This window comes from Pinus tabuliformis, chromosome 4_1 (genome assembly GCF_031772625.1).
Source record: "Pinus tabuliformis cultivar Carrire ecotype Pingquan chromosome 4_1, CPIR1, whole genome shotgun sequence".
Classification (NCBI taxonomy): domain Eukaryota; kingdom Viridiplantae; phylum Streptophyta; class Pinopsida; order Pinales; family Pinaceae; genus Pinus; species Pinus tabuliformis.
In genome coordinates, this window is record NC_142303.1 from 922834069 (window position 1) to 922847066 (window position 12998).

Genomic DNA, 12998 nt, shown 5'->3' on the forward strand with positions numbered 1-12998 from the left:
TGAGCTATTTTGGTGGGCTTGTCACCAAAAGTATTGTTATTATGCACATTATTTTATTTTAGGGGCATTATTAGTCCAAATTAGGCCATTCGAATCCCTTAGAGGATTGTATAAATAGAAGTGAGATGATTCATTTTCATCATCATCACTTGGATTGGATTAGCATCTCTTATGTGATTTTCACACTTTTTGCTGGGATGAATTTTTGGAACTTTTCTTGATGCACTATGATGTTTGGATTTTGCTCATCTTTGGAGCTTCTCTAATGTGAAGTTGATAAATGGATATACGCTTTCTCTCATGTAAGTCAAAATTTTGATGCTATTCTTGTTATCTTTTTGGTTAACTGCATATATGTTGTTATCTTTATCCTTGTATGGGTTGAATGTAATGCGAAATTCTTCTGGGACCTTGAATAAGTGATTAAATGCATGCATTGATTTTTGAGGGATTGGGCAAATGTTCTTGGAGGCACCTCTTATGTTAAAGACCTCGAAACTTTGTCTCCTTCGCAAATTTGAAGTATAAATCTCTATTGATCCAGTCGCTGCCCTTGGAGAGGCTAGCAAAGATCAATTAGGGCTCCTTAGCTCCCGAAATTCCATGATCTATGTGTATCTCGACTCCATTAAAGCCCAAGCAATAAGGCATTGATCCTTGTATCCCTTTGGCGGTCAAGATAACATTTCTTTTCTTTATTTCTTCCAATTCTAAGCCTAACCTAGAAGGTCTCCTAGGGAATCACACAGAATCATTTGTAGCCATCCAAAACCCTTGAAATTGGTCCACTACTGCACTGTAGTTTGCTCAAGAGGTCCTCCAATTTCAAGCAATTATGACATTGGAATCCCAAGATATAGCAAGCCCTAGCCACAGGACCATTTCTTGCCCTAGGTTGATTTTGGGTTAGTGACATCATCAAGATCATTCCATCCAAATCTCAAAAGAAAATTTGTCCTTTGATCCTCTTCTCTTCCTTAATTAGGTCAAGCCCCTTCTTGGTTGATCAACTCCATACCCTTGACCTAATTTTGGGTCCACTTGGTCCTGTGTGGTCCCGAAACTTTACAACTCCAATTTTCAAAGATCATGTAAAGGCCAATTCTCCATGAGGATTTTCAAGTCTAGCAAACCTCTTGAGAAGATATATTCCCGAACCCTAGCCTCAAGAATCCTCTTAGTCCTTCCTAGAGAGCATATCACCTTGCTTTTCAAGCAAGAAAGCCATATAATTGAGTCTCTCTTGGGAATAGGCCTTTGGAATCACTCCTTATCCTCCTGTTTGATCCATTCATCTAGTGATTCCCCTTATACCGGGTCTCCTCCCATCAGTGAAAGTCCGTAAAGAGTAGGGAGCCTTAGCTGAGGTGACAGTGGGATACCGTTCCATTGTTGCCTTTGACCTAGTAGTTGCTCTATAGGCTCCCCTCCTAGGACCTCTACTAGTTTGAGTGGTAATAGTGCCCTAAAGAAAATTTATATTGGTCAATAGAAAATATTATTTTAAAGTGGTTTACTCTCCTCATATTATTATATTGCGTAATAAATTTACTTGGGCAAACTTTCATCTAAATATTTGGCAAATATGTTTAAAAGATATTAAGGATAAAATAAAAGGTTCCCTTCCAAGTCGAGTTCACCAAAAGGGGTTACGATGGCCCCAAGGGCACCTCATTGATTTATATAAATATAACCTTATCGTTTATGATTCGACAATGGCTCTAATGTTAAGACAAGCAACTCGCATACCTATTCCTATGTATTGCATTACTGCAATGTGATGGATCGTATTTGAGACTGCTTGCATATGTAATGGCATTAATCTATGTATGGTTTGCATCTATGGGTCGTTGTCAAAATTTTTGTGTCTCGCATTAATTTATTTGTGACTTGCAGAAATTCTGTGACTCGCATAAGTTTACAATGGCACACACAAGTTCACAATTTGGTTCACATAGGATCATAATTTGACTTGCATTAATTTATGGCTCGTTTTATTATTTTGTAATGGATCATTCTTAACTTCTCTTGGCATCACTTGACTTTGTATTGGCACTTTATAATTTATGGCATCGCACATGATACTTTGCAGTTGGATTATTACAGTGGTCTTGCACCTCATACTCTGCGGCTTGATTATTACAGTGGTCTTGCACTGTGTACTCTGCAGCTCGATTATTACAGTGGTCTTGAATCTCATGCTCTGTGGTTCAATTATTACAAGGGTCTCACATACTTATGGTTTATGTGGTTCACTTTGTCTTTCTATGATTCTTTGGCTCTGTTGACCACTACTGGTCAACTTCCCATGCAGTACACCCTCTTTTCTTGGCAGAAAGGGGTAGCACCTGAACGACGTGTCCGTGCCAGCCTACAGTCATCAGCAGCTTGATCATTTCAATTGTAAACCCAGTCTGCATGTATGAATTGTAAATAATCTAAGAAGATCAGAGTCATGTATGTAAAATTGCCTAGGTGGACCTAACTTTCTCTGATAATCTATGTCCCGGAAGGTTTTTCGTCTCACCGATCCATGGATCGGCAGAGTTTTCCTTCAAACCTGACCCCAAAGCCGGGATGGATTTTGTCATTAGAACTTTAGGAGAATCCTAGTGTGTTAATCTGCTAGATTATAGTTGTGTCGCAGAACTGGGTGATTTATGAGGGTCTGTGTTAAGTGGGCTTGTCCCCTTGAGATGTAAGTTGTAAAAGTCATGATGTAATGTGTCTTGAGGGTCGAAAAATGTTTTAAATCCCCTCGTGAGTCCTAAGTCCTAGGTCCTAGGTGATGTTTCCAAAGGTTTAGTTCGATGATCCATTTAAAAAAATGAAATAAAATAATAAATAATAAAAAAAATTTTAAAATTTTAAAAATTTAAAAAATGAAATAAATAAAAAATAATAAAAAATTTAAAAATTTTAAAAATAATAATAAAATAATAAATAATAAATTTTTTTAAAAATTTAAAAAATAATAATAAAAAATTAATTGAATAAATCGACGGATGAGATCAAGAGATGTCTTGATCCTCATCAACGGTCAAGATCATTTCTACATGGATCATTCGAACTAGCCGTTGGGATCATTTCCTTTATATAGAGTCTTAGGTGGTCATTTCAGATTCATTCGATCTGTGAGTCAATACTGAGAAAGCTCTCTTGTAATCTGATTTCTGGTTAATAAAAGAAGACTTTGGGGTCCAAATCTTGCTGGTGTTACTCTCTGGAATTGCTGTGAGATGCTTATTTTTCTGCATATTTCAGTTTTCAGCCATTAATAATAGCTTGTTTTCAGAGTATTGTGAGCACAGGTATCTTGTTCACCTGCTAGGGGTTGAGTGTTGTTAGGGTTTCTGAAATAATGGCAGGTATCTCCATTATTTCCTGAGATCTAGCAGCATTCTTGCTCTCTTTATTGATGGTTGCTTGAGATGTGCAGGAAACCTTTAGGTGAAGAATATTGGTGGGCGTTTGGGGAAGTTCTAGGCTGAACCAGCCGACTCCCACAGGCTTTTCTTTGCAGAGCCTAGCTGATTTTGGCCCTGGGTTAATCATTAAGAGTTTCTTTTCTGGTTTATTACATGATATTCTAAATATTCCTGTTATTTGCTGAATCAGGCTGTCAAGGGGCCATATCTGTAATTCTTTTGCTGGATCTAGGGTTTTGATTTTGTTTACTGCAATTATTTTTTGTGATTTTAGGTTAATTTTTAAGGGTTTTACTTTAAATCTTTGCGTATAGCTGCCGGGTTCTTTGTTTACCATTCGCAGGATTACAGGGATCTGGAGGAAAATTTATTCTTGCAGGACCTCTGTCCCAGCTATCCAAGGGTTCTAAGCATCAGTGATTTTTCAGATCTGGGCTCAACATTTTGCAGACAAATCATTCGTCAACCGACCTGCATAAACCCTCACTGCTGCATCGTGGTCACCATCCGTTTGAAAGCTTCATTCAGCAAAGTCGTTTCTCCATACGCCACCCTCCCACCTGCAATTTCATCACGTATCAAACTACTAAAACAAATTGACATTGCGGCTGAGGGGTTACGCTGGTCAGTTTCATCGTATCAGCAAAATTGATTCAACGCCACCACCATCTGCTATCCATTGTCCAGGTAAATCGAATCTGCGTTTCCGTTTCTCATCGCAGGTTGCAGTGATCAGAAAGCGTGAGTATCAGGTAAAAAGGAGCGTCGGTTGAAGGCTACTCTCGTGCCAGCGTGAGCCATCAGCTAGGTAATCTCCGTAAGTCTCAAATCGATTTCTGTCACGCGGTCGACTGTGCATCCATCACTATATACGCCATCAACGCATCCTGCCATCGTATTACCCATCGATTTACGCTCAGCGAATTACGTTTCACGATTTTTTTGTTTCCTCAGTCCTTTAGATTTAGGGTTTTAATTTTAGTTTCGATTCCTTTAGACGCTGAGTGTTCTGTTGATAGGTTTACGTAGGTTAGCGTTAGACAAGGTTTAGTGTAGTTTTTGTTTGTTTTCTTTTTTAATTCGATTTCATTTGCTTTATAGTTTAGTTTTGACATAATAAAAAAAAAGAGATGCGATTTCATTTTTAGATTATGTATATAATTTTAGATTTTAAATTTTATCATTTTAGATTTTAAATTTTATCATTTTAGATTCTAGTTTTAGGAATAAATTTTGGTTAAGTTACATTTAGATATTAGTTAATCCTTTTTGATTTTATAGAGTTTAGACTTAGGTCCTTTTAGATTTAGATTTTAATTTTTTTTTAAGTTTTGATATAGTTTTAGCATTTTCGTAGTTTTACTTTTAAGTTTAAAGTTTTAATTTTTTTTTAGATTTTTTAATTCACATTTTTTTTTATAATATAAATAAATAAAGAAGGATTTTTGATTTAGTTTAATTTATAGTCTAGTTTTAGATCTTTTTTTAGATAAAAACAAATCTCATAAGGCACTGATCTATCAAATTAATAAAATCATCTTAGTGCATCTCGTCTCCCAGCCCAACTGTTTGGCAGTTGGCCTCCATAGCCTAACAGGGTCTACCCCCCTTAGCCGCGGGAGACAGGCTTAAACGGAGAGATCGGGGATCAGAGTGACAGCCCCCGGTCTGAGCGTTGTCGTGCCAATCCGCGCGACAACATTTTTTGGCGCCGTTGCCGGGGATAGAGTTTTTCTGTCCTTGGTTCTTACATTTCAAGCTTTTCTGTGTCTAACTTCTTGTTCAAGTGGCGACTCCACTTCCTATATTATCTGCAAGAGTGTACACTAGAAGACATCCAAGCAGTCTGTGCAACCCCACTCCTGATCCTGAAAAGGTTTACAGGGTGCGATCACACAAACTTGCTTCTCGTACACTCCTTGCAAATCTTGGACAAGAAGCCCTTTCCGATATTCATTTGCTCTTTAAAGGTCAAGTTAGGGGCAGCACCATGAGTCTGTATGCCCCATGTGATTTTTCTAACATTCCTGGATCCCCCAATGCTATTCCATCTGTTGGGATAGACAAATTGCCTAATTTTCAAGGAGATAATGCCATTACTGTTAATTCCCACTTGCGAGATTTCAATATATGGATGGCTAAGTATGCTAGATCTCCTGATTTTGATCATGAAGATGTCAGGATGACTCTTTTTATCTTGACTCTAGCAGGTGATGCTTATGACTGGTTTACAGAAAAACCTCCAAATTCATTTAACTCTTTACAATCAATCATTAATTCATTTAGAGAAAAATATGGAGATAAAAGAGAGGGAAGACATCTTGTAAGAGCTCTTACTCTGATAAAAAAGAGAGAGGATGAAACTGTTGAAGAATTTAATAGAAGGTTTAATGGTATTATTAGAGAATTACCTCAAGACTATAAACCTACAGATAAAACTCTCCAAGATTTTTACATTGATGCCTTCGGTCCTGAACCATCTTATGAGTTAAGGCGTGCTAAACTTACTGATTATCGAGATTGCCAAGCCTTAGCTGTAGAACTTGAAAAGGATAAGGCAGCTTCTGGGAAGTCTGAAATCCCAGGTTTTGATAGGGCTGCTACGAAACTAAAGGAACCTAAGGGAAAAGCAGTCCAAGAGCCAGAAAGTGAGCTTGTTCTTAAATTGCTTCAAAAAATTGAAACTATGGAAATTAATCATAATAAGGAGATAAACACTTTGCAGAATAGATTGATTCAGATGGAAAGAACGCAATCGCAAAATTTTCAGCCTCGAAATAATAATTGGCAAAGAAGGGGTCAATCTAGTGAGCAGAGACCCCCTAACCCGCTTACTAATCTGGTAGATGATGCTCCTCCTTACTGTCGTGCTTGCGATGCTTTTCACGAAGAGTCCTCTTGTCTCATTATCAGAAGACTCTTGGATAATGGAATGCTTGGGACAGGTGAGCAAATAAACGTAGTAGGGAGCAAGTTTCCTGTGCCCATGAATGATTGGATAGAGATTAAGGAAAGGAGCTATGATGTTATGGATCCTTCATCTGCTTTTAGTATTAATAACCTTGAAAATGAAGATGACATTTTGGCTAGGTTATATGGTGAGAAACCCTCTCCTGAGAAAATTTTAGAAATTGCTAGAGATAGGGGTTTGACATACCAAAGAAGGGATAAAGATCAGAGCAGTGTTGCACACATCGCGATTTAATCGCGATAAAATCGGAAAATCGCGATTTTTTCAAAATGACGATTCGAATCGCGATTTTTATCCAAAAAATCGGCGGAAATTTTTTTTAACGATTTTTATCGAAAAAATCGCGATTTTTTAAAAAATCGCGATTTTTTCGAAAAAATCGCGATTTTTAAGGAAAAAATCGCCGGGCACGGGGGCAGCGGGCGTTTTATATGGAAATTCGATTTTTATTTTATTCATTCAGCAGTCCGCCGCGGAGGAGAAGGAGGAGAAGGAGAAGAAGGGAGGGAGAGGGTTGCCGTCGCTTGTGGGAGCCGATTTTAGGAGGAATCCAAGCCAAGATCGCGAATTTGTCCATAAACCAGGTATGTAGATTAATTTTTTTTTGTTTTGGTTCTCTAAAAACTTTGTTTTTCATTGTTTTTAAAGAATTTTTGGAAATTTTTCATTGATTTGGGATGGGTTATTTGTTATGACTATGAGAACCAATTTTTGTTTTTTATTTTCTCATTTTCTTTAAACATTGTTTATTTTTTTTTATTTTTCATTGTTTTTTGGGTTTAGAAATTGGGATTTTGGAAATAATTAGCTTGTAATTTTGCAAATGCTAAATTGTAATTTGTATTTACTATTTACTATTATCATTTATGTAATCCTAAATTCCTATTTCCTAATCCTTATTTTTCCATAGGTTTGCAAATTCAAAATTCAAAAACAAACATGCCAAGGAAATTGGATCCTTTCTGGGAATATGGTGACCCTAAAACTCCGAATGATAGACAAAACTTGATTTGCAAGTTGTGTGGAAAGGAAATATTCGGGGGGGTGTACAGGTTGAAGTTCCACCTTGCACAAATCCCTGGACGTGATGTGGGGCCCTGTCTAAAGACAAATGCTGAAATTATCCAAAAAGCCATGAGAGCATTGGGAGAATTAGAGCACACTAGAGACGCCAAAGAAGAACTCAAAAGGCAACTAAGAAGGTCAGTTGAAGGAAGTGGGCCAAGTGGCACAGGTTCTACTGCAGCGTCAGTCAATCCGTTTGCTGCATCATCATATTTTGTTCCTCGAACCACACCTGGTTCACAACCAACTATCGGTTCAATGATGAAAAGAACTGTAAAAGAAAAAGCTGACAAGTTGATGACAAAATTTCTCCTCTGGAGTGATATTCCTTTCAGCATTATAAGGAATAATCCATTTTTCCAACCTACTCTTGATGCTGTTGCCAGTGTTGGCCCGGGGTACAAACTCCCTTCTCTTCATGATTTCAGAGGCCGGCTTCTTCAAGATGAAAAGCGTGACTGCACCCAAAGATTGGAGGATTTTAGGGCATCATGGGCACAAACAGGATGCACTGTTATGTCAGATGGTTGGACTGACCAAAAGGGGAGAACCCTTATAAACTTCTTGGTTAGTTGTCCCTTGGGGACTATGTTTATCAAATCTGTTGATGCAACTCATCAAATCAAAGATGCAAAAAATTTATGTGATTTGCTGGATGTGTTTATTTTGGAGGTGGGTGCAGAAAATGTTGTCCAAGTCATAACGGACAACGCTGCAAATTATGTTGCTGCTGGTAGATTGCTTATGGACAGGCATCCTACTTTATTTTGGACACCTTGTGCTGCCCATTGTATTGATTTGATGTTAGAGGACATAGGGAAAATTCCCTTTGTCAAAGAGGCTGTTGACTCATCAAAAACCATCACAAAATTTATTTACAATCACACATCTGTGCTTAGCTTGATGAGAAAATGCACCAACAACAAAGAGTTGGTGCGCCCCGCCATTACACGGTTTGCGACGAGTTTCATATCTCTTCAATCCCTCTTGAATTCTATGTGGGATTTGAAGAGAATGTTTGTTTCAGAGGAGTGGCGTTCTTCGCCAATGAGCCGCAAACCAGAAGGAGAGGCCGTCTGCAGACTTGTTTCATACCAAGAAGACTTCTGGGCGGGAGTGCAGGAGGTGTGCGCTGTCACAGAACCTTTGGTAAAGGTTCTTCGGTTGGTAGATGGTGAGAAGCCCGCAATGGGCTATTTGTATGAAGCCATGGATAGGGCCAAAGAAGCCATTCGGTCCTACTATGATGACAAGGGAGATGATGGGTTCCAGAGACAACTCCTTCTATGGAAGGTCATTGATGAGCGATGGAACAACACACTCCATCGTCCCATTCATGCTGCTGGCCTTTTCCTGAACCCTGCATTTTCTTATGCATGTGGGTTTAATTTTGATGTTGAGGTCGTGGAAGGATTATTAACCTGTGTCCAGAAGATGGTGAAAACTCCAGAAGAACGTATGGAGGTCTCTAGACAAATTGAGCAATATAAGTTGTCAGGTGGCACATTTGGCTTTGAGATGGCTATCAATGATAGGACGGTTAAAATCCCAGGTATTTTTTAGTTTGTAGTATGTACTTTGTAACTTTGTTTCAAATTTCATTGTTTCTTCAAATTCCATTTTTTTCTTATGTTTATTTAAAATTTTCTTTGTAATTTTGTTGTAGACGCATGGTGGAAGATGTATGGTGGCAGAGTACCCCTTTTGCAAAATCTTGCCGTGCGCATCCTCAGCCAAACATGCAGCTCCTCGGGATGTGAGCGCAATTGGAGTGTATTTGAAAAAATACACAACAAGAAGCGCAATAGGTTAACACTTAAACATTTAAAATATTGCAAATTTCCAAATAAATTTTTGAATTCATTAAAGTTTTAAACAATATTTTTTTTATAATATTAATTATTAATTTATTATTTCATGAACTTTGTACAGGTTGGAGTCCCATAGACTTAATGACATGGTCTATGTCTACTACAATCTTCGATTGTGGGTGAAACAACTAGAGAAGACACCTGATACGGAAGCCATCTCATTGGATGGGATTGACACCACTGCTGAATGGAGGGTTGAGACCGAGAGGCCTCTCATGGATCCCACTGAGGATTGGTTAGTGCAGGATGAGGGGGAGGAGGAGGGGGAGGAGGAGGAGGAGGAGGAGCAGGAGCAGGAGCAGGAGCAGGAGGAGGAGGAGTTGGAGGAGCAGGAGGAGGAGGTGACACCGCCTACCCGGGCTACCCGGGCTACCACTACCACCAGTAGAGGACGTGGTCTCCGTCCACCTCAGCCTCTTGTAGCTGCTACTACTAGTTCTTCAGCTTCTAGAGCACGTCAGACTCCACTGCCATTTCCACCACCACAGGCACCAGCTTCTACATCTAGAGGGAAAGAGAAAGCTGTGCCATATTCTCGCAAGAGGGGCAGAGGAAATCAATAGGATTAGACTTTCATTTTATTGTATATGACATTATGACATGATGAGATACATTATCATATTTTTTGTTGATATTTTGAGGCTGAGTTGGACTTGGGACTCAGGACTTACTATTCAGGACATGATTCAATGTTATGTGTGATTTTAGCGCTAGAAATGATATTGAACATCTTATATATTAGTTTTTTTATCATATTTATGTGTCAATGTATTTATTTTATGTTGTAGATGGTTTAGATATTAAAAAAATTGAAAAAAAATGAAAAAAAATGAATATTTTTGTGCCAAACGATTTTTTCCGATTTTTTCCCGATTTTTTCCCGATTTTAACGATTTTTCCGATTTTTTCCCGGCGCCGATTAAATCCCGATCGCGATGTGTGCAACATTGGATCAGAGCGGGAATCAAATTCCCCCTCGAACTTTAAACCCTGGCATAAACTCTGGAATAGATGTTGATTTGGGAAGTTGGTTTAACAATGCAAAAATCTGGGTTCCTGTATCTGAGATTGCTAAGATCCCTTCCCAAAAAGACAAGTTACTAAAGGCAATTCAAGGTCCTCAAGTCAGCACTTCTCAGCAGAAGATTCGCGAGGTTGACTATCATGATGCTCCTATTTATCTGCAAAGCGTAGATGCTGATAACAAAGATCATCAACCCTTCTTTATCACCTTATTAGTCAACGGGTATAAATTGAATAACTGCATGTTGGATTCAGGCGCATCTGCTTGCGTTATGACTAAAAGGGTCATGGAACAACTTAACTTAAGAGTTTCTAGACCCTACTATAATATATGTGCTATGGATTCTAAGAAAATCAAAGTACATGGTTTAATCAAGGATTTACAAGTTCACCTTTCAGTTTACCCGGACATCATGGTTGTTATGGATATCGTTGTCGTTGATGTACCTGATGCTTGGGGTATGCTGTTATCTAGAAAGTGGGCCTCTGATCTAGGAGGAAGCATTCAGATGAATTGGTCATATGCTATGATTCCTTCTCCTAGCGGTGATGGTTTTGTTAGGCTAAATAGAGAGCCCGAGAGGAAATTTCATGTTGAAAATCCTAAGAAGCCTCATAACGAAATAATTAGAGAACAATCTGACATCGGGAACTACTCTATCATGTCCAATTTCATAATTCCTCCCGATGATGAGATTAAGGATCTTAAGGATAACGTCTGGTATATGTACTTCGATGGTGCATCCTCTAGTCATGGTAAAGGTGCGGGAGTAGTGCTTAAATCTCCCCTTGGTCATATATTCAAGTTTGCCTATCGTTTAGAATTTGAAGCAACCAACAATGTCGCTGAGTACGAAGCTATATTGTTGGGTCTTGAATTGGCCAAAGCTTTGAGGATTAAATTGCTTAGCATCAAGGGGGATTCCGATCTGGTTATCATGCAACTTAAGAACAAATTCACATGTAGAAATCAGAGATTAAGAAATTATCGAAATGCTGTGTGGGATACTATGGAGCACTTCGATGCCCTTAACCTTGAAGCAATCCCTCGAGAACAAAATAGTTTGGCGGATGAACTTGCCGTAGCTGCTACCACTTTCCAGTTGTCTGACGAGTTAATTAACGATAAAATTAAAATGGAAGTAATATTTAGACCATCTGTTCCAGACAACTCAGAGCATTGGCAAGTTTTTAATGATGAAAAACAAGTCGTTCGTTTTCTCAATAGTTTGGATGAGTTTGAAGATTTTCGGATAATTTCTCAGGAGGATGGATCTTTAAATCGTGAACATATCATAAATCCTACTCCTAGAAATGTGGTTGCCTTAGAGCAACATTTTGATCGGCATGATGCCACGAAGCTTAGAGAAGAAAACAAGATAAACCCAGGCGAGTACCTCGAAATCAACATTGGAACTTCTGAAAATCCGAAAATAGTTAAAATTGGTAAAGGTACTAGTTTGGAGGAAAGGAAAAAGTTAACTGATTTACTTCATGAATATAGAGACGTTTTAGCTTTTTCCTATGATGAATTAAAAGGCTATAGGGAAGATGTTATGGAGCATACTATTCCCTTAAAGGATGAAAATGCTAAACCCTTTTGGCAAAAACTTAGGCAAATTAATCCGAAATTAGCCCCCTTGGTCCAGAAAGAGCTTGCAAAGATGCTTTCAGCAGGGATCATCGCTCAAACTAGGCATTCGACATGGTGTTCGAACTTGGTGATTGTTAGGAAAAAGAACGGTACAATAAGACTTTGTGTCGATTTTAGAAACCTTAATCTAACATGCAAAAAGGATAATTACCCTTTGCCAAACATGGAAACTTTGTTGCAAAGAGTAACTGGGTCTGGAATGATGTCATTGCTAGATGGCTTTTCTGGGTATAATCAAGTTTGGGTTAAAAAGGAAGATCGACACAAGACCACATTTACAACACCGTGGGGTACTTTTGAATACATCAGAATGCCATTTGGGTTAACAAATGCTGGGGCTACATTCCAGAGGGCCATGGATTATGCCTTCAAAGGGTTAATCGGGAAAATTATCGAAATCTATCAAGACGATCTTACTGTTTTCTCGAAAGATGGTATCAGTCATATAGATCATCTTAGGCAAGTTTTCGACAGATGTAGAGAATATGGAATTTCTTTGAATCCGGCTAAGTCTGTTTTTGGGGTAACAGAAGGGAAATTACTCGGTCATATCATTTCTAAGGAAGGAATCAAAATCGATCCCGAACGAGTTGAAGCAATTCAAAAGATTCCTCTCCCGCATAATCTTAAATCCCTTCAGTCTTTCCTTGGAAAGATAAATTTTATTAGAAGATTCATCCCAAATTATGCAGAAATAGCTAAGCCCATTCAAAATCTTCTGAAGAAAGATGCAAAATTTGTTTGGCAAGAAGAGGGCAAAAAGGCTTTCCAAGAAATCAAGTCTGCTATTGCAAAAGCCCCTGTCCTGGTTAGTCCTAATTACTCCAAGGATTTTATGATTTTTTCTTTCGCTTCTGAAGATACCATCGCCGGTGTCTTGCTTCAAAAGAATCGAGATGGTCACGAGCAGCCTATTACTTTCATGAGTAGAGCACTTCAAAACTCCGAATTGAAGTACAATACCATGGAAAAGCAGGCTTATCCCC

General features: G+C 38.5%; 2 protein-coding genes across 8 annotated transcripts in view; both read left to right on the forward strand.

Moving 5' to 3' along the window:
- The window catches only part of LOC149179173 (dual specificity protein phosphatase 1-like), a 232150-nt gene that overhangs the window by 109999 nt on the left and 109153 nt on the right, over positions 1-12998 (forward strand). The window lies entirely within an intron of this gene.
- The window catches only part of LOC149179174 (uncharacterized), a 29056-nt gene that overhangs the window by 3232 nt on the left and 12826 nt on the right, over positions 1-12998 (forward strand). Inside the window, exons 2-4 of the mRNA XM_089423885.1 lie at positions 8137-9016; positions 9131-9272; positions 9397-9676. Coding sequence (XP_089280011.1) covers positions 8137-9016; positions 9131-9272; positions 9397-9676 — 1302 coding nt within the window. The remainder of the gene's footprint in view (positions 1-8136; positions 9017-9130; positions 9273-9396; positions 9677-12998) is intronic.